This window comes from Gastrolobium bilobum, unplaced genomic scaffold, assembly GCF_033153095.1.
Source record: "Gastrolobium bilobum isolate Gb01-03AN ecotype WA unplaced genomic scaffold, APGP_CSIRO_Gbil_v1 utg3209, whole genome shotgun sequence".
Lineage (NCBI taxonomy): Eukaryota > Viridiplantae > Streptophyta > Magnoliopsida > Fabales > Fabaceae > Gastrolobium > Gastrolobium bilobum.
Window position 1 is genome coordinate 331,986 of NW_026899772.1, and position 22,957 is coordinate 354,942.

At 35.2% G+C, this 22,957-nt stretch overlaps 1 protein-coding gene across 1 annotated transcript; it reads right to left on the reverse strand.

Annotated features, from left to right (window-relative positions):
- Positions 1–61: 61 nt before the first annotated feature.
- Positions 62–20,736, reverse strand: LOC133293331 (DUF21 domain-containing protein At4g14240-like). Its single transcript, XM_061491878.1, has 15 exons — positions 20,571–20,736; positions 20,327–20,403; positions 19,822–19,905; positions 19,616–19,729; positions 16,262–16,345; positions 16,034–16,105; positions 15,438–15,505; positions 6,215–6,302; positions 6,042–6,115; positions 5,501–5,697; positions 5,319–5,386; positions 5,181–5,227; positions 4,995–5,079; positions 3,453–3,520; positions 62–314 (listed from the first exon to the last, which is right to left on the reverse strand). Exons 1-15 carry the CDS (start codon positions 20,734–20,736, stop codon positions 296–298), a joined length of 1,311 nt encoding a protein of 436 aa, XP_061347862.1. The 3' UTR covers positions 62–295.
- Between the last annotated feature and the right edge of the window lie 2,221 nt (positions 20,737–22,957).

Here is a 22,957-nt window from a genome sequence, read left to right on the forward strand (position 1 = left end):
AAATAGATATAGTTGATGTAACAACCCAACTTAACACTGATACGCTACAATTGGATGAAACACAAGATAACTAAAATACACACACATCAAGTTTAACGCCGAAAATCCGCAATTACAAGAAGCTCAAGCTGTTTTAGCATATCCATAGATTTATACGTGATATCTCAAAACCATCAAAATAATACATGTGGAATCCTTACAACATTCATCAAGTACAAGAGTCATGACTTTCTAAATCAAGCTACTTGCACTATCAATAATCCAATGCACACACAATCATGTATTACGTGGGCCGCTAACCTTGTCTTGAGTTCCTGAAATAAAATTCCAATAGGGTGAGACGTGAATACCAATAAATTGTAAAACTACCACTTGTGCTCTATCATAATTCAAGAACTTGTCCCGACTATTATAATATCAAGCAACCAGCTCTGCCATTGGACTAAAAAAAAAAAAAACATATATATATATGAAAAAAATATTTCTACAGCCACTTTAGATAAGATTATCTACAACTACCATTTTTAACTATGTTCTCCCGGGAGAACATAGTTATAACATTAAAATTGCTTTTTTTTCTCTCTCCACGTCAGCAAACAAGTTTTGAAAAGTAATTGAGGAGAGATAAAAAAAATCAACTTTAATATTATAATATAATTATGTTCATCCGGAAGAATATAGTTAAAAATGGCAGCTGTAGATAACCTTATCTAAAGTGGCCGTAGAAATGTTTACCCCATATATATATCTGGGGTAAACATTTCTACGGCCACTTTAGATAAGGTTATCTACAGCTGCCATTTTTAATATATATATATATATATATATATATATATATATATATATATATATATATATATATAGGGTAAACATTTCTACAGCCACTTTAGATAAGGTTATCTACAGCTGCCATTTTTAACTATATTCTCCTGGGAGAATATAGTTATAACGTTAAAGTTGCTCTTTTCTCTTTCTCCACATCAGCAAAAAAGTTCTGAAAAGTAAATGAGGAGAGAGAAAAAAGAGCAATTTTAACGTTATAACTATATTCTCCCGGGAGAATATAGTTAAAAATGGCAGCTGTAGATAAACTTATCTAAAGTTGTTGTAGAAATACTTTTGCCTATATATATATATATATATATATATATATATATATATACTTGTCATCTATAGTTATTGTATGTGTTGAGATATATAGTCCCACGTTGGTTGTATGTGAAACTAATTTGAAGTTTATAAGGTTTTGGGCACTCCCACCCTTTGAGCTAGCTTTTTGGGGTGGTGTATCCTAAGGTTCTTTACAGTATGATTTCATAGACCCTATATTTTTTGAGCATTGCACCAATAACTATATAATACTGCTAAAATCTGGAAAATAGACACTATACATTGATGATAGCAATTATTGAATGAAATATGCAAATGCAACCACATGAGTAGAAACTAAATATGTAGATATCTTCGCTAGGTTGCTTGATGGAGTGAGCAGGGCCAGTAAGGAAGATCAGAGGGAGCAGTTTTCAGTGAATTGCTCACTGAGACACTCACTAGAGCGAGCAAGTTCAACGAGTAATACCAGAGAGCATTCCTTTCGAGCATGCTGCTCGCTGAAGCGAACAAGTCCAGCGAGCAACACCAGAATGCAGACTTTCAATTCTGCAACTGACCAAGGGTTTTCCAAGCCCAAAAACCCAATAGTACCAGTCCCAACACACCACGTTACACCCTCTAAAGTTTAAGAGACATGCATGTACTCCATACTAAACCAAATTCTTAAAACAACAATGTACAATGCATTTATCATATAGTATGATCATGCATGATAGAGATTCCAACCACACAGCACAACCTTATTCCCATTTTCCTCCCCAAAGAAAATGATCCATGCGAAATCAAAACCATGCAATCATCTCCAAAACATAGTGATACAATTCCCTTAAGGACTTATTATAGAGTTGAGCCTGAGAAGGTGTTGTAGTGGCACAAGACTCCTTTTGAAACCGTTGAGGTCTTGATCAAGTGGTTGCATTTCCCATCGTTTGAAAATTCTTGGGAGAATTCAGCCCAGCTTAATGCCCAGTTCCCTAATTTCCACCTTGAGGACAAGGTGAAAGTCTTGGGGGGAACTATTGATACAACTTCCTTAAGGACTTATTATAGAATTGTAGAAGATCAGGAAATAGAGATGACTCAGCAGATCAAGAGAATATTCTAGAAGGGGAATTCTGTTTAAAGGAGAGAGGGAATCTCAACCCCGGCCAAGGGAGTTAATTGAGAGCTTAAATAAACAAGCAATGCGTGGAGAAGGTTAGGCTGGAAATTGTACTGGAATTAGGAGAGTTAATGCCTCTCAAATTGTACAGAACTTATTTTCTTTTTTCTGGTCCTTCTGTCATCTTTGTACTTCTTTTTATTGAGTGATTGTGCTTTAAATATGTCAGTACCAGTAGTTGTATACTTCCTTTCAGTGTTATGATTAATACAGAAAATCCAGAGATTCTGGGCCAAAAGGTCTCGTGTGTTCAATTTCTCTACTTGATATAACACCAGTTCTATCACATAGATTTCGAATTTAGAATAGGGTAGAAAGGGTGGTTTTATGACTTACTTGAGGATAATGATTCCTTGTACAATTTGATCTCTTATTCGCCTCTACTTTGTGTCCTTCTTTCCTTCAATCCCACACAATTAGTGTTTCCTAGGCTTAGGGAAAGTAAGAGGGCCAAATGGAAGAAGGAAAGTAATGGTTTGGAGGTTCAGTATTTTGTGAAAATTAATTGTGAAAAGGATAAGGAGAATGGAAATTGGAGTGTTGGTCTTGAAGTGGGTGGTGGTGGTTTACAATTGAGAGAAGAGGAAAAAGGAAAGTGGAATGAAAGTGATGCTAGGGTGAGAATGCGGGCGACTCCTTAGAAGAAGAGTTAATGGGTTTTTGCATGGATTCTATCAACTCAAGAGTGAAGGTCTTACTGATGGGGAGGGGAAAATATGTAAAGGTTGAGGTGAATGTTATTAAACTCGATCCGATCGTTTACTAGATTGAGCTATTGGACAACAGTTAACCAGTGAATCACTAATTTAATCTCATGACCAGATAAATATACACAAATCTATAATTTATATTAAAATATTATAATATACTCAAATATCTGTAAAACATTAACATCAGTTTGAAATAATATTCTAATATGCACAAGTCTATAATTTCTCCTAACCCCCCCCCTATTTTAGACTCAATAATTAAATTTGAGTACAAGGGAAAAACTTTCTGCATTCCCTATTTATTATTCTAAATTTCTAATAGCTAATTATCAGCTTCAAAGCAGAATTCTTTTGACACGTTGTCACACTCCTCCAGGGTATTATAGTTGACACAAAAGTACGAATAACAGCCTCACTATGACACCCTAAAAAAAATACAAATAGGTTAACCAGAAGTTTATTGTAACCTTGTAGTGTTCACAACATCCTCCCCTGAAGATTTCTTCGGAGTTACTGGTGGCTTACTTTGGCCCCCCTGGATCATTGAAAAAAAGCACAGAATTATTATTTAAAAAATTATCATCTATGCTGGATTTACAGATTCAGCTTTCAAGCAACAAAAACTTTCTCAAAACAAAAATTCATTTTCTGGCATAAATTTTTTGAAACATATGATATACATTACTCATCCCAGGAGGCTAAGAAAAATAACTTCAAATTATTAGAATTACAAAGTATCAGAGAGGGGAATCTGCAACTTAATGCTGCGTAGCCAAAGGTTGATAAAAGGAACACCTTTACGTAGGAGGAGCCATTTTATCTCTAACAGTGTCAAATCAATTACCTGTACAGGTCATCCATGGCCTATATACTGGTGTGATCTTTTGTGAGAAAAGCATTTTGGGTCATATAACAGTACCGCAAACAAATTCACCATAAAAAAAATGTACCGTATGAGACTCCTCTGCCTACTTGTTTAAGCAAAATGGCTTAAGCTGAAAATTGATATGATGCAAATATGCTTGAACAAGGTATCATAACAAGCAAGAACCAGTTCCTTAAGATTCACGTTACATAAGAGTACAAATTTTGACATACTTTCATAGTGCTTGATTTATTTTTTAAATATCTTTCTATGTGGGTGCAATCCTGCAAGTGTGTATGGGTATGTGTGCATGTGTGATATACTGATAATTTATTTTCATTGATCAAGAGCCATGGATACACTGTGCAAGTATATAGCAACTATGTAATGTACTGATAGTTCGTTTTCATTGATCAGAAGCCACACGTTCACTGAGCAAGTATGCAACTGTATAAAATCTCCTATTAATCTTGCTCTTCATAAAGAAAGAGGAACCATTAAATCAGCATTTATAATACTATGTTGTTTATCAGAATATATAAAAATTATTCAAAAAAAAAATAAACAGCATTTATCACATTTCCAATTCAATTTCCTTCGGAACATATCATTTCATGTATAACTAACATTATAATTTCACTTCCATGAAGCATATTCAGAGGTAAAAGGTTATGCTTGAATAAATTTACATAAAATGGGCGAAATTTAAAAGAAATGAGACTATGACATAAGTAATGCCTTTCTGGAATATAAATTTGGAATTATCATAAACGGATTTGAATAGCAAGAATCTCATCATTGAACCCAGTTAAATTCTCATTAATTATTCTGTCTTACATTAAGATTCAAGCTTTTAATGGAAAAGTCTATACTATTTAAAACAAATATATAAATCATTTCTTTTAATGAAAAAGTAAATAAATTCATGTCCCAAAACTTATGCAATGCCTTACCAGATCATCTACAGTTGCATGATAAGTACACCATGCACAAAGAACTAAAGATGCACTGCCCGAACCCCTGCATACCAGCCCCTTAAAAAAAATTCTTAATTCAACCAGAAAGAAAATGGATGACTTATACGGCAAACATGAAATAAACATTATGATCATTCTTAAGAAAAATGTAATAATTGATCACTTACTCCTCCCTTTTGGCCAGTCAACCTTCGGATTGATGGAGCCCGTGCCATTGAGGAAGCAGCTGCAGCTGCTGCAACCACACGTATTCTGCAAAATAAAATTCATAATAACATTCAAATTCAGATTTACAGCAGTTCCATCCATCCAACTCTACAAATCAAGTGTTGAAAGTATATACTCTTCATTACCTCTTATGAACGTCAACATATTCATCTGTTTCATCCACAATCTCTTCCTGCAACATTGGAAACAATTACAATCAGTCTTGAGATTAACAAAAAAATATATAAATGGTTGAGGGAATATCTCAAATCAATGTAATTTACTTGTAGAAGTTCTTCAAATACATCTTCTAGAGTGATAATGCCAATCACTTCACCATCTTCAATATTTTCTGAAAAGAAACCATTTCTTGTGGCATAACTATGTTGTAAAGCAGTTAACTTATTAATGCTGGGAGGCCTTAAAGGCTTGTCAATGTCAACAACATCATTTTCTGACTTCTCACCATTTTTCTGTAGTAACGGAGTAGTCAACTGCGAATCCCCACCAACCCTTGTGTTTTCCTCATGTTTCTCTCCGTCAATTGTTTGTGGGGTCATTTTTCCTTTTCCTTTTCCCTTAGCCTTAACAACTGCAGCCATATGACTACCGCCCTTTTGGAACTCATTTAGTATATCATAGAGAGGCATATCTGATAGAACTCTGCATATATAATATAGAACATCACACAAACTAATGATATTTGACATTAAATTTGAATGAAAATAACAAGAGTATAAATTAATAATCATAAATTATTCATGTGCTTCTACAGAGACTTTCTTGACAAGGTAAAGTTATATGACTGAATGGTTAGAGTTCATCCTTACCACTTCAATTTTTAATTAAACTACATTTCACCGTAAGGTAAAATGAGCCAAAATATTATCCCAACTTTAAAGTCAAAGGGCCTTTGTGTAAGAGTGTGTGTTAAATATATAAAAACCACTTATTTGCCTCCACTTAACAACTAAATATTTGAGGAGAGTTAATCCTTTACAACTCACCGTGGAATTTTACGGATGGAAACAGCACCGACAGGGGTCTCTGATTCTGGTCGTATAGTGAGAAGACTTTTGATCTAATTTCAAAAGAATGTAGGTGAGGAAGAGATAATTATGAAAGTAATAAAAAGTGAAAGAGTAACATAAAATCAAAATGGAGAAGATTTAACACACACCAGTAGAAGCCCAATAATGTTTTTTGCATTTCCAGAATAGACAGGAACTCGGCTGTGCCCCCGTGCAAGAATTTTCTCCATTGCTTCCCTGATTTGAGATTCACAACATAAATAGGTTTAAGGAATTAAAAAACGTAAGAGTGAATACATATACTTTGTATTTTCTAACCATGAATTCTACTTTTAATATGCAAGTGAAGTTAGTTAGGTCCTACTTATTTTGTGGGAGATACCTTGAGAAATGTTTTCCACGTGTTTTAGTAATTGGTGCAGTGGAAAATATATCTTCAGCAACCAAAAAATCCTTATAAAGTAAGCAAATGATCAAAGAGCCATTTTCCAATCAACTATTCACATCCTATTAAAGAATACCATCAACTGTGATCAAATTTGTTACTCAACAGCCAACTAAACAAACAATTGTCAGTTGAATTGATCAATCTTTGCAGGAAACAAACAATTGTCAGTTAAATTGATCAATCTTTGCCAGAAGGTAATTTAGTATGTATATTTTGGGAATTGAGGTCTCTTATGATTTATTTTCTGTATTTTATCTTTGTATTAGTCTATATAAAAAGAGGTTATACCTCCATTGTTAATGAAATCAATGCTATATTTTTTAAGTTCCATCAATTTGATATCAGAGCACGTCTGATCTAGGGGATATTTCTGATCCAGATCTGATAAAAAAAATCGAGGAACATATCTATAAAAAAACGCAGAAACTCTACTGATACAGTGGTTCCAACATTTTACGGAGAAAGAGACAATGCTTGGGGATGACAAATTGCTATGGAACAACATTTTCAAGAAAAACAAATAAATGAAGAAGATGAACAATTGGCAGAAACCCTGAGTGGGCTTAAAGGATGTGCGCTCTACTGGTATAGGTGTTGGAATTGTCTCAATCCTAATGCAAAATTATGGGATTTTACCATGGCATTTATAAGTAAATACCTACATGAGATTTATGTGGTAGGAAAAAAAGAAAAAAGGTAGCAGAGGCGGAAGAAGTAAATCGACACAGTGAATAAGCATCGAACGAAGTTGAAGGTGCATAAGAAATTGGAGAAAAAGAAAAAGAAGATGAAGAAAATGTTGAAGCAGTGGATGAGAGAGAAGAAGTTGCAGGTAAAATAGAACAGGAAGAAGAGACGAAAACAGATGAAGAAGATACAGAAGCAGACGTCGTAGAAGGAGCATAAGATAAACATACGGAGGATGAGATAAGGCTAGCTCTTGTTCGCAGTAGCTTGAAGGAAGAAATTAAGGCTGAGGTTCAATTTCATGATCTAACTGATTTGAGAAGAGGGATGTCGTTCATGGTGGAAGAAAGGAAACGATGTTGGGAAGGGGAAGCTTTAATAGGGGCCGAAATGAAACTGGGCCTAGAATTATGAGAGCACTAATTGGGAGACCAACACTTGCTAATCATTCTGGCGGGGGGATATGAATAGAGGGGGGCATGGGCCACATAATGGGCGTTGGGATGGTGATGGTGGTGAAGGCAGTGGCTGCAGTGATAATGGCGGTGGTTGGTGGCAGTGATTATGGTGGTAGTGGCGGCGAAGGTAATGGTGGTGATGGTAGTGGCGCTAGTAGTGGTGATGGTAGCATGGTGGTGGTGATGGTGGCGTGGAGGTGGTGGTGATAGTGGTGGCGGTGGCATGAAGGTGGTATTGGTGGCGATGATGGTGGTGGTGGTGACAGTGATGATAGTGGTGATGACGGTGGTGGTAGTGATGAAGGTGGTGGCAGTGACGTGAAGGTGGTTGTGGTAATGATGGCGGCATGGTAGTGGTAATGATGGCGATGATGGTAATAATGGTGGTGATGGGGGCAGTGGCATCGTCGTGGTGGTGGTAACAATGACGATGGTGGTACGACGATGGCGACGACGATGGTGTCGGTGGTCGTGTCGGAGGGGGTGGTGGTGAGTGATTGAGAAAGAAAAGTGTTTCTCATTTTGTGCCCGAGAACAAAAAAGCAGAAATATTTTTATTCTTTTTTCTATTCCCCAGCACAAAAATTAAACTGATTCATCCCAGGAACAAAAAAATAAACCTTTTTTTCCAAACGAGTTTTCTATCCATTTCTGTTTCCAGGAAAATAAATTAAAAAAAAAAAAATTGATGCCGGGGAGATTGTCATGCACACCCAATATGTCTGCTATAGCTGGATGGATTTTGGATAATATGATTCATGAAAAGAATGTGTTGCAGTTGCTAATAGGGTCAATATTATTGGGCTAGGTCGGCCTACAGGGGTCTACAGCCTAGCGTATATTAGGTCGGGCTTGGCCTATATAAATAGTAAAATAGAAGAGGCCTAGGCTTTTAAAAAACCTATTTAGAAAACAGGCCATAGGCTTTTTTGTACATGTCGGGCTATAAGTCTACAGGCCGGCTATATCATATTATTTATTTAAAATATAATAAATAAAGATATTATTTTAATAATTTCGAATAATAAAATAATATTATTTTAGTTATTCTTTTAATTGTTGAATGTTTAATAGGCTTAAACAGGCTAACAGACCTAGGCCAAGGCTTTTATTTTTTAAATATAGGTCAGGTCAGACTTGTAATTTGGGGCTTACATAGGCTAATAGGCCAGGTCATACCCAATGTTGTTTACACAAGCCTAGCCTATCTAAGCCAAAGCCTAGCCTAGCCTAGCCTATTTACTCCCCTAGTCAATATGCTTCAACCAGTGGGATCTGGTAGATATTTTTTCATATCACCTACTCTCTTCCTCACCTTGAGGACAAGGTGAATGTTTGAAGGAGAGTATTGTAGGGCCTGTGATAATTAGTGACGGGCCTGAGATAATTAGTTAGTTAGTTAGAGAGTATTAAAGAACATTCTTAAATAATAGGATATAAGGAGGGGAGTGTGGGAGTGTGAGGGGGAATGAATTCAAAATTGGTTAGTGGGGAAATTTTGGGGATCTCTAGGAGTTGAGGTCTCTTGGGATTTATTTTCTGCATTTTATCTTTGTATTAGTGTATGTAAAAAGAGGCTATGCTTCCATTGTTAATGAAATCAATGCTATATTTTTTGGGTTCCATCAGTATATCAACAAATAAAAAAACATTCAAATTATGGTATCTTAATTGGACACTTGTGTGATGCGTTCATCAGTGGCTGGCATTTGGATTAATGAGGAGGATGTTTGGCAGATATGGGAGCAGTCCTGTTAGGAAAAAAGAAGGACATTGCTGAGGTCACATGTGAAATATTTGTCTAGATAGAAACATTCACATCAACGAAGGATTATTGCTTCGTATACTGATTTTAACATTTGTGCCCTAGCAATCTCCAATTGACTTACTCATACATTAGATTTACTGCACCTTGCTCATATGATTTGGTCTTGTCTTATGCTTTGTTCTACTCTATCTGTCCGTCCAACACTTAGTCTTCCTCAACAAACTTTGTGGTTCGTAGAAAGGGTGTATATGCTAGTCTGTACCAATTATTTGGGGGGGGGGGTGTTTCAAGCATAAAACATGATGAGACAGCAAGTACTCAACACAATAAGAATAAACTGAGTACGATGGGAGAAGAATACTTCAAAGTTTAGACATGTTATAAATAATATTGTATTGTTATTATTTTATTATAGACTCTAGAAGCTTCTTTCGGTTTAGCCCATTAGGTCATTTAATCTTCTACAAATAGAGAGCTCTCTTGTAAAGTGTATACACAATATACAACATTCATATTTCTATATTTTTAAGTTGGTACCAGAGCTTGTGTTATGGGAAACCTAATTTTTGCATAAAAATCTTGTCGTGCGTCATTCCGGCAAGTCATCCGTGTCGTGCATCATGTCGGCAACCCACTTTCAGTTCCCCATCCTCAGATAGTAAAAAAAACATTGTTCATCGGAAAAAACCATCATTTGTCACTGTTCATGCCGGCGGATAGGGGTGTTTGCGGTCTGGATTGGATCGATTTTGGAAGCAAAAATTATCCGATCCAATCCCTTCAGTTTGATCATGTAATCATCGATTCAGTTTGGATTTTTTTTCAAATCCGATCGGATCTAATCCAATTTTTTCGGTTTGGATTGTATCGGTTTTCAGATTTTTGAAAATCCTTAAATTTGTTTCATAATTATTGTGCAAATAACATCTTTTGTATATATTGGCTTTGTAAATTTTTTTTCTTTTGAAATACAAAAGTATCAGTAAACAATAATTTTTTATTTTTTTGGCAATAAGATATGAAGCTCTACACAAATAAAACTTTGTTGATGAGATGTGACTAGATTTTTTCTTGAATTTAGTTGAGGGGTTAATGGGTCTTGGGTTTAGAAACTTTAAGGATATGATTGGGAAAAGGCCCAAGTAGGTAAAAGAGAATTAATATATTGGATCGGTTTGGATTGAATCAGTTCTCATCAATCAATCCAAACACCGATCCAATCCAATTAAAATTTGCGATTTTTTTTGGTTTTCGGTTTTTCGGTTCGGTTACCGCGGTTTGAATCAGTTTGGTTCGGTTGACGAACACCCCTACCGACGGAGCACTTTTTCGGTGACTTTTCTCACGAACACCTATGCGACCAGGACTAGCACGAAGAGGCGATCAATTCTGTCCAAACCGCGCCGCCACAATAGCTGCCACGCGCCGGTGGAGTTTTCTGGCGATGACACCCTTTTTTGGTGCTTGCGCCACCGTCCGGCTACCATTCCGGGCCGGACCACCATTTTCTTGCTCGCCTCATCGTACTCTTTCCAAATCTGGTCTTCGCACAGGAAGATTCTGGCGAAAAACTCATTGATTGGTAAGTTTTTACGACGTTTATCGCGCAATTCCTTGTTTCCCTGTTATTCTCCAATTGCCTTTTTTTTGCAGATTTACATGTGATTTGTGATGGAAGGTTCATGTAATGAGAACAAAAGCACTACCAATGTTATCTCCGTACTGTCCCCTCCGTTACAACCATGAAACTAATCGGATCTACAACTTACAAGACTTGGTCTACCTCCATTAAGATTTGGTTTACTGGTCAAGGACACGCAAAATATCTCACGACCAAGTTTGCTGATATTCCCAAGGATAAAAAATCTTATTGGGAAAAGATTGATGCACAGCTACTGCGAATCCTTTGACAATCCATTGATCCGGCAGTTATAGATATTTTCATCCCCTTTTAGACCTGTTGTGATATTTGGTAGGAAGCCAAAAGCCTCTAAACCAACAACATTCAGCAACTTTACTCTATTGTTTCTCAAATAATGGAATTGCCCAAATCACCATATGCTCGAATTGAGGCTTATATTGGTAAGATTCATTCTTTGATGCAGGAATTTTTAGCTATGTTACCTCATGTTGCAAATGCCTATGAGTACAAGAAGCGGGTGAAGTGTTTCTTTATGGTTGTAACCATTTTTGGTCTTCCAGAGGAGCTAGAAAGTGTTCATGAGAATATCCTAACTAGTGCTGGGACTCCTAGCCTATCACAGACTTTTCAGTGCCTCCTGATTCTTAAAGAAAAAGCAACACCGACATCTATGCATGTGCTAGCCACCGTTTCAACTGCCTTCATCTCTTGTACCAATGATTCCAATTGGAACATTGGATGCAGTTGCGGATGTGGCCGTGAACAAGGTGGCTGCAGACAGAGGCTTCATTGCAACTACTGCTAGAACCTTAAACACATTGAAGAACGTTACTACAGGAAGTACCTTCACTTGAAGCCACAAATTGCCAATTGTGCTCAGATTGATGCTGCGCCACGTACTACTGGATCAGTAACCATTTCGAGTGCAAATTATGAGGCTCTTCTAAAAAGGGTTTCTTCCTAGACTCCTGCCCAAGAAACTGGTAATCATGTTTCTTGTCTTTCTCAGTCATCACTTGGACTCTGGATAATAGACTTAGGTGCTACTGATAATCTCTATGGTAATAAGGATCGTTGTACCTCCCTTACTTATTCTAATAATCTACCTTCTGTTACTCTTACTGACGGCACCAAGGCTTGTCCTCGTGGTATTGAAGAGCCAACCTAACTCCCTATTTGACCTTGACCTCTGTTTATTATATACTTGGAATTCCCTTCAATTTAATCTTTGTTAACTAGTTGATTCATTATATTCATCCATTGTTACCTTCTCTAACCAATCTGCCTCTAAGTAGGATCCGGGTTACAAGGAAGACGATTCGAGCGGACTGTTAGTCATGAGGTCTTTAGTATTTGACTGTGCCTCGTTCTCCAACGGCATGCTCTCTCATGGATTCTCCTGAACTAATCCACAGTCGTATGGGTTATCCAAGTCTCTCCAAGCTTCAGCATATGGTTCCTTTTTTGTCCAGTCTTCAGTCTTTAAATTGGCAGTCATGTCGGCATGGAAAGCACACTCGCTCCTCCTTTGCCAATAGAGTCAATAAAAGAGCTAATGGTCTCTTTTCTATTGTTCATTTTTAAACTTGGGGTATGAGTCGAACTATGTCTGCTTTGGTTTTTCAATATTTTGTGACTTTTATTGATGATTTTTTTCGTTGTACTTGAGTTTTTTTAAAGAAAAATCATTTTGAATTATTTTCTATCTATCAAAAAATTTATGTTGAGATTAATACTCAATTCAGTGCTTCTATTTGAATCTTACGCATTGATAATGTAAAAAGAGTATGTGTATCTTGAATTTTTTGATTTCTTAGAGAAACATGGGATGTTACACTAAACCGCTTGTCCTCACACTTCACAACAAAATAGAGTGGTCAAACGTAAAAATAGACATCTAGTGGAAACAACACATACCCTTCTCATTCGTATGAATTTTCCACTATGTTTTTGGGCAGATGCTATTATAAGGTGTTCCTCCATATCCATTGCCTCCGCACGTATATTGATACACTTGCTTTTTTCATGACCTCACTATGGAAAAACACAAATTAACATTCAAAACCTTCAAGTGCATCTTCCTTGGTTATACTCGCTTTCAAAAGGGGTATGGTATCGTTGCTGCTCTCCTGGCCTCAAGCGTTACATTGCGTCTGCAGACTTTATGGATTAGCAACCCTTTTCTAGTTCCCAAACTTCTGTGTCACAGATTAATCATATTCTTCTTATTCCTCTTGTTGATTTGTCTTTACCAGTTACAAGTGTCGGCCCTACTCCAACTGACTCACCGCCCTCAACGATTGTCTCTTCCCCTCCGGATCCTCTGTCAAAGATTAATCTTATTGCCCATCGCAAAGGTATCTTATCAGCTCGCAACCTCATCCCCTTTAAGTTTTCTTGAGTTATGACCGACTTTCTTCACAATATTTTACCTTTGTTTCTAATTTTCTTCTATTTCCATCCCTAAGATCACAAGTTAAGCATTATCTCATGCCAGTTGGCGCCAGGCGATGATTGACGAAATGATGACACTTCACTCCAATGGCACATGGGATCTTGTCTGCGCTCTTCCCTAGAAGTCGGCTGTCGATGGGTATTCTCAATCAAAGTTAGTCTTGATGGAAATGTTGACCACCTTAAGCCCACTTAGTGGCCAAGGGATACACTCAGATCTTTAGCCTTGACTATGGGAAAACTTTCTCTCCTGTTGCCAAGATGGTTTCTATTCGCTTGTTTCTTTCACTTGATGCCATTCATCGTTGGCCCTTCCTTCAATTTGATATCAAAAATGCCTTCTTACATGGTGATTTGCAGGAAGAAGTATACATGGAGTAACCACCAGGTTTTGTTGCTCAAAGAGAGTGTTCTAGAATGGTATGTAAGCTTTGTAAATCCTTATATGGCCTGAAGCAATCTCCTTGGGCCTGGTTTAGTCACAACAGTTCTTTTGTTCAAGTCTTCGGCTTAACCCAAATTGAAGCCAATCATTCTATTTTCTATCGACATAGCTCTTCTGATCAATGCATCTACCTCCTGGTCTATGTTGATGACATCATTATTACTGGCGACGATCAAGCTGGGGTTGATCAGTTAAAGAAATACTTGTTTAATGAATTTCAGACCGAAGACCTTGGCAGACTTCATTATTTCTTAGGGATCGAAGTGGCATAGTCTAGGCAGGGCATTTCTATTTGTCAGAGAAAGTATGCCTTGGATATCCTATATGAGACTGTTGGGATGTAAACCCGTTGATTCACATATGGATCCTAATGCCAAGCTATTACCTAGACAGGGAGAGCCATTGGCAGACCCCTATCATTACCGCAGTTTAGTTGAAAAACTGAACTATCTTACTATGACAAGGCCAGACATTTCTTTTGCGGTTAGTATGACAAGTCAATTTCTTGACTCTCCTTGCGACTCTCATTGGGATGCAGTTATCAGGATTCTCCGATACATCAAAAGAGCACCAAGAATGGGTTTATTATACGCAAATAAAGGGAATACAAAAGTTTGTAGCTATTCAGATGCTGACTGAGCAGGTTCTCCTTTAGAGAGACGCTCCATTTCATGGTATTATGTTCTCCTTGGAGGAAATTTGATCTCTTGGAAAAGTAAGAAGCAAACTGTGGTAGCCAAGTCAAGTGCAGATGCAGAATATCAGGCAATGAAAAATACAACCTGTGAGCCCATCTGGTTAAAACAATTGAATAAGGAACTACGTCTCTATGAATAACGGCCCATGAAACTCATTTGTGATAGCCAAGCCACATTGCACATATCCTCCAACGCAATCTTTCATGAGAGGGCCAAACATATAGAAATTGATTGTCACTTCATTCAAGAAAAGATTCACTCAAGAGAGGTCGAGACAACATTTGTCAGTTCCAGTGATCAACTTGCAGATATTTTCACAAAGGCTCTTAGAGGTCCCCGAACAGACTACATATATAACAAGCTGAGAGCTTATGATATATATGTGTCAGCTTGAGGGGGATTATTAGAAATAATATTATATTATTATTATTTTATTATTTAGCCTCTAGAAGCTTCTTTGAGCTTAACCCATTAGGTCATCTAGTCTTTATAAACAGAGAGCTCTCTTGTACAGTTATACACACAATATTCATATTTCCATATTCTTAAATAAACATTTAGCTAAAACTAACATTTACATCATTAAAAAAACCCACAATATATCACAAAAATCCAATAATTAGCATAATAATAATCTCTGCAATTGAGTATTGCTTAATATAAAAAATAATTAAACTCTTAGCAAGAGAATAAACTAAGATCAATAAAATGCAAGTTTGGTCCAAATGAATAAAATTTAGTCAGATAAACTAAGTTGCAATGAGACACTCACCAGTCCAATTTTGAATTAACATCCAAAGAAAAAGTTGATTCAATAGGAGTCATAGCCACTTCAGCAATCTGATCAAAATAAAAATACATAAGGGAGGGAGCAAGGAAATTTGTGTAGAAGTACACTGTAAAAAGGATGTATAAAATATGCCTTGCAGTAGTCACACCATACAACATGATAATTAATAATGAGGTAAAGTACAGAGAAAACTCAAGTACGAACGACAAAGTATTAGTTCTAGAACACAAGATCACTCGAAGTGGATGGTAAAATTTACACCAAGAAGGAGTGGCACTTTCATAGGCCTTATGAAAAAGAATAAGACAATATTTTAGCAGTTCCCCATTCGATTGCCAAAATCCTTGACATAAGTAACTAACTAGTTAGAAGTTGTTACCAGATCCATGAAGCAACCTTCACATGTCTCCACATTCCATCATCATATATGTTTATTGAAATTATAAATAGGAAAGAAAACTTCAAACTCTGATGCACTGAATCTCATAATTTGCAAATTGTATTGTATTATAATTTAATAAATTAGTAATAAATAGGTTGACATTTAACATATGCGGCCGGTGAATTGTGGTGTTTACCTTTTCAGTCAAATCCAGAGCTCCGCTGATAATTGTTGTCTCATCATGCGTAAGCTCACCGCCTTTCCCAGCCTGAAAACAAGAAAATTAAACATTTGTTAATTAAACACCAATAACTTATAACTATAACGGTAATATTTGGATAACTTCACCAATCTTGACATGACTCATTCTCTGATTAAATCACAATCACAAATTCAAAAGAATAATATTTTATTATTTTCATACCTCCTTGCCATGGATGGAGACAAGAGCTTTTAACTGAGCACGCCTAAATAAAGCCTCATTATGTCCCAACAGCCAATCTAGAACCTGGAACAAATATCTGTGAGCAAAAGAAACCCTTATGGCATGATAATCTCACCAATCTCACCAATCATTCTATAAGTTGATCTGAATCAACATTGTGAAGGGTTATTTGAGTCAGAAAAGACAAAAGACTAATGAGCCGGGTTTCAGCCAAAAAGCATGCCTATGACATTGCTCATTTGATAACCTACTAAAACACTGTTCTAAACCAGGCAATACTAGAAAAAGACCTTAATTTGTATATCCATGATACATCTATTATATGCATCTTTGCCAAAGTTATCAAATGCATATTTGTGGCATGTCGCAGCCAAACCCGAAAAATGCTATAGCACTATAGCAGGTTGCGGTTGCAAAAATAGCGGAATAGATATACGAAGGAAATAATGAAAAAAAGACACATTTTTTAAAGACAGATATATCGAAAGTGACAGAGAGGAACACATATAAACTAAAAAATCCTTAAAAATTTTCTGTTACTTATTTAAATTTAAGATAAAATGGACATTTTGCCTTATGACAACAATATAACTGTGATTTGGCAGAAATTGCGACACAATGGATTCTATTGTGTTCCAGTGCGGCGTGGGGCGATTTCTTGCGGAGAGGCACCGCAATTCCCATACGGCACGGCTCGCGGCGCAACTAACTACTATGATTTTTCACATTGAAGTTTAATGGAAACATCTTGAGATCATATAATAGTAGTCAATAGGCCGCTTTAGCATGGCAACCTGCACTGTTCTCCAGTAATGGTGTCTAGCAGCGAGGAACCACGCTGCTCCGGACTTGGATAGCTGCCATTGCGGCAGCATTTGCTGTGAAATCGCTGGTGATTTGTCGTGAAATTACGAAAAAATGGTTGCTGATACGGCGCAAAATACAAGTTTGCCCTTATTTTAAGGGCATTATAGTCTTTTCAGGGTTTAAAACTCCCTCTATTTGAAAGAAATAACTTAGGCTCTGTTTGATTGTTGTTTTTAAAAACAGTTTTTTGTTTTCGGAACAAAAAACTAAAAACTCGTTTGGTAAGGCCTATTTTGTATAAAATATTTTATTGTTTTTTTTGTTTTTAGAATCAAATTTAAAGAACATGTCTAGGTTGTTTTTGTTTTCTGTTTTGGTTTTTAACTTTCAAAAATTAAAAAATATAGAAAACAACTGTTTCCATAACTATTTTACAAAACAGTTTTCAGAACAAAAAAACCAGAACACAATCAAACAGACCATTAGCCTCCTTGCTTTCTCTCGCGCATGTCTGCTCTTCTTCACCAAAAGAAACAAAACGTTTGTGTCCGCCATGCTCTCTCTTACTGGCATTTTTTCTGGCCTTTTTTTGTAGTTTTGTTTCTTATTTTTTTCTGGGTTTTATTTTCAAATAGAAGAAGAAGAAAGGTGTTGAAAGAGAGCGGAGAGAGAAAGGGAACCCATATATTAAAGCCTCTCTTTTTTCGAGATTTTTTTTGCCAAATTTTTTTTCTATGTTATGGATTCTGGTTGTGCTTTCTTGCCTAATTTTTTTTCTGGCTGTTTGTGTTTTTCTTTTCTTTTTTAACCTCATTTTTTCTGGCTTCTAATTGAAATTCTTGTTTGTTTTGGAACAATTCTTTATTATGATTGGCTGTTTTTATTTTTGAGTATAACTGTGTGTGTCTAAATTCTATTGATTCACTCCGCTATTTCACAACCGCAATAGGGGTAGAGCTACATAGGGGTTAGGGGTGGCCCCTGCGCCCCTAAAATTTTAAAAACCAATGCAGTTAATGTTATCATAAGATAAACAACCGTATAAATGCACTATAACTCATAAGTGATACAATATACCTTCAATTTTCTAGCTAAGTCAAAGTAATGAAAACCTAGAGCCGAAAGCGAATTATCACAATGTTTACTTTAACAACACAAATGACCACAAACACAACAAATACAAGTGATATCATTTTGTATTATATTTTAATGCAATATTGCAATGTGCAGCAGTAGCCTATATGTACATAACTAATTGTTTTTATATTAAACAACAACGTATTTGAGGTTCTATTCTACTATAACATTTTCTTAATATAACCCAATTTCATTTAAATCTATATTTTTTCTCTGTTTTTAAAATAAAATTCAGTCTATACTAACAAAATAACCATGGTCTTCTTTTAACATTTTTTTATCCCATCAATTCAACTCTATCGACATCCCTCATATATAGATGATCATTTCAATTTTTGAGTAAATGTTAGAGAGGAAATTTTTTTTAATATTCTTGTTTACAAATAATATTCTTTGTTTTACTAACATAAGTGATACAATATACATAACTAGCTTTTTTTAAGTAATATTCTTTGTTTTACTAACATAACATATTACAGTTCTCCCTCCTCTCCAAAAATACCAATTAGTTAAGAGACTTGATTCATTTATAAAAAAAATACAAATAGTAATAAGCAAATATCAAAATCTGCACATGGTATATAACAAGATAATTAGAAAAATGAGCATAAAATATGACTAAATTTTTTTTTTGTTATTACTTCTTGAGTGAAAGAACAAAACTCAAGTAGTAATTAACATTGCCCCAGTGAGCATAAGTTACACATATGCAAAATAAGCTTAGGGGAATTTACAAAAAAAAATAAGCTTAGGGGAAACTTGAATGCTCAAATTAGCATAGGATTCAAAAATTGATCAGAAACATAAATTACAAATACACATATACAATTAGAACGACACAATCAATCCAATAGGTTTAGCTAGTAAATCTATTCTCTCGTCTGGATTAGGAAACTCTTTCACCTATGAGTTTCTTTTTCAACTATTGGTCAACTATTTCTGACAGTGTGTATCGAGTTTATCGAATTAAGTGGTGCAGTGTATACTAGGGACAAAAGAAGGATGAAAAAACCGAATACTGATCTTCGATTGTGATTTTTAAGTGGTTATTGTAATAATATTATATATTAAGTCTGTATTATATTTCAAATACTTTTATTTATAATATAGTATTTTTTATTTTTATCCTAGTCACCTAAATTTATGGCTTCGCCAATTGCAACCCGCTGTATTTTTCCGGTTAGTCGCAATAGGCTCTTTTAACTACTATGGATGATATGCTATTGCTATTAATTTCCAGTTTTCCACCTTTTTGTTCTCTTCTCAATCACATTATACTGGTTATCGAATAGAATGGAAAGAAATATAATATCTACATTCTAATGCATAAATCAACCCCATCAACAGTTCGTATACTAGAAGGACTGGTACTTATGTATGATAAATCACCTTTCCGAAGGGATAAGCAATTGGGTAACAGATTATCATCAAAACTCGCACAAGCCATACGAAGTTGGCACACACAGCAAGGCCATATCTACTACAAATTGCTTGTGGAATAACCTAAAATCAGAGAGGAAAAATAAGGAAAGAGACGAAAGATAACGAAATATAATATCTACTACATTATAAGGAAAGATGGCACAATAACATACCTCCCCAAAAAACAGAACGAAAGTCACAGAGAGAATGATAGCAAGAAACTGATTGAACATCTTATCTAGGTATATCGGAAGGGCCTGCAAATTGCAAGTTTCAAAGTCAACGGCAGTTTAGAAGTTACGTATGATTAGGAAACACCTTGGAGTGCATACACAACCAATATCAAGCATAAATGCGCACACAGTCACTCAGCAAAGCCTCTGTCGTTGAAAAAGCAAATTCAGCAATTAGAGCAAATCCAATCATCATGACAGTTTCAAATAAGTTATTCCAATCTGCTAAATCCATATTTTGTTGTAACACAGTCTCGTTTTAATTTAAGCACCAAGGAACTATTTGGAAGAAGTTATTTTCGTAGAAGTCCTCATTCCTGAGTGATTTCTCATTGAAAACTTTGCACGGGACTGAAATAACCTCTCCTCCAACAAACAGTGCATGTTATTCTAACTTATAATTAATGAAACTTTCATATGAAAAGGATCATTTCAATTCTATTACCTCCATGCAAGCAGCATTACACAGAAGCAGAGTCACAAGAAGCTGATGTTGTTTTTGAACCACGGGAAGTATAACCGCTGCATAATACGCGCACACAAAATCTTAGATGCAACTCCATTGCTAACAATGAAAGCACGTTGACGACTCATCATCAGAGGTTTCATAATCCAATAAGATTAAAAGAATATTCGATCACACGCGATGCTAAAAATAAACGAAATGGAATCGAAGACCAAAAAAAAACCTGCTTGCTTTTTCTCCTTGGGAGAACCGCTGCGCTGAAGAATCTCGAGGTCGACGAGTCCGAGAGACATGAGACCTAGGGTTAGACCGGACATGATCCCGGCGAAGATGACGAGGAAAGCTGAGATCCCGGCATAGACGAACCACCAGACCGATCCGAAGGGCATTTCTTCATGGCCGACGAGTTCGCACTGACCAGCACTCATCGTCGTTCGCGTTCTTCTTCTTCTTTCTTCCTTACAATTTTCTTCTACGTCTTCGATGCAACTCGCTACCTCGCCTAGGAGTTGACCACCTTGGGAACGTAGTGGAATCAAGTCAAGGATCTTTTCGCTTTCATACGAGGATTCCACCTTCACGTGGATCCCGACGGACGGCGATCATGGTTCCATCTCACTCTTGGGCCATCCTGGCCGTCCAATCTGGAATTCCGTACGAAAATTTCATTTATGAGATTTAATAATGATTTTAGGGGAAGGATATTGTGACAACTACCAATTAATCTCACCGTTAGATCGATTATGTTGATCCAACGGTTATATTTATTTTCATCTTTGTATGGTCATGGTTTCTCATATTTAATGCTTTCACTTTAAATAAGGGAAATCATAACCATACCAAAGATTGAAGTAAATATAACCGTTAGATCAACATAATCGATTTAACGGTGAGATTAATTGATAGTCACTTGATAGTAACACAACTTGGTTGTCACAGTATCTTTTCCATGATTAAAAATTGTGAAAAGAATATAAATCAGTAAAAAATTGTCATTACTTTTTGTGCAACACTTACATTCATGATTATGTACAGCAGTTTGTAGAATGTTTTAACTTCCACGTTTTATGTTTTCCTAAGAAAAAAGATTTTAGGATTTTAGTTCTTCAAGGAGAGGAGTACATATATTTAAGAGTTTTGCATTTGTCATTTAACATGACACAACAAATTTTTTTACACACGCAATATTTTGTGATGCTCATATTTTTGAAGAAAAAAAAAAAAGAAAAAGAAATTACGGCATGTAAAACGACTAGCTATAACATTACACAATCACTTCTCTTACAACATAACTCTTATAAAATTCTATATTTAATGATAAAAGTTTATGGTTATAATTATTAATTAAAAAATTAGATAATACATTTTAATAATTTGAATAACGTATTATACATGCGTACGTATTTTATGATAATCTTAATTATTAATTTTTAATTGAAAATTATAATTCTATATTTTTTTCTCTAAAATGATTTTTCACTTTAATGAAACTACTCTTGGCGTTACTTTATTATTTATTATTACTTACATAAATACAAACAGTTTTCTTCTCGTAAATCACGGCACATTATAAATTGAATTAATATAAATTTTCCACTTTCTAAGTTTTGACGATATTTTAGTATATTTTTTAGTTTGGATTATTTCCTGCCATAAAGTTATTTTTTTAGATTGAGATGTCAAAATTGGCTGCTGAATCGTCCAAAACACGGATTGGGTTTTCAAAAAATCAATTCTAATATTATGTTTAGTCCAAATCGTTCTGCCTTTAAAATTAGCAAGCTCATAATGGATCCAATTTTTCATTTTTTTTCATTTTTATAATTAGTTAATTGACAAATCCAACGCTGCTGGGCTGAATTATTTAGGCTGTCAGTGTCCAATTTTTTTCTGAATCTTCATGTTCCTTGGGCTTGTTTTTTGAGTTTCGACAATGGACTTGTATGTCATGAAAAAAAAAAGACAAATTCATATTTAGGCTGATAGTGTCTAGGGTAATTTTTATGTGGTTGTTCTTTCACCAGAACTTTCTTAATTTAGGTATATAGAAGTAAATTCATATTCAGAAAAAGATAAAAAAAAAATCCTAATATCATATGTTAATTCAAAATTTCTCTTGATATTTTATTGTGTTAACGGGATACATATTAACAGGAAGCCGATAAAATTATACTACAAAGATCCAGATAAAATGGAATGATATGTTACAGGATCAAAATAGATGCTCATGAAATTCTAGTTACAGGATGCAATGATATGTTTGTTTACAAATATTCACATGTTGTTATTTTGTTATGTAATACACTTAGATTTATTAATCAATCTTACGATATGATTCATATAGTTACATTAAAAAAATTATTGGCTTAAATCATTCTTTTGTCTTTGACTTATTGCTTGATATTTTTTTTAAACTCGAGAAATATATTTAGATGTTAGAAATTAGAAATTAGAAATTAGAAATAAAAGATTAGTATTAATATATTTATTTATTTTTTAAATATTTTATTTTTAATCAATTTACGTTATTCTAAGAAAAAGAATAAAATAAAAAATCAAGTCACTCAAATAATTTATTTCAATTTAATAAGTAGAGATAAATGTTCAACA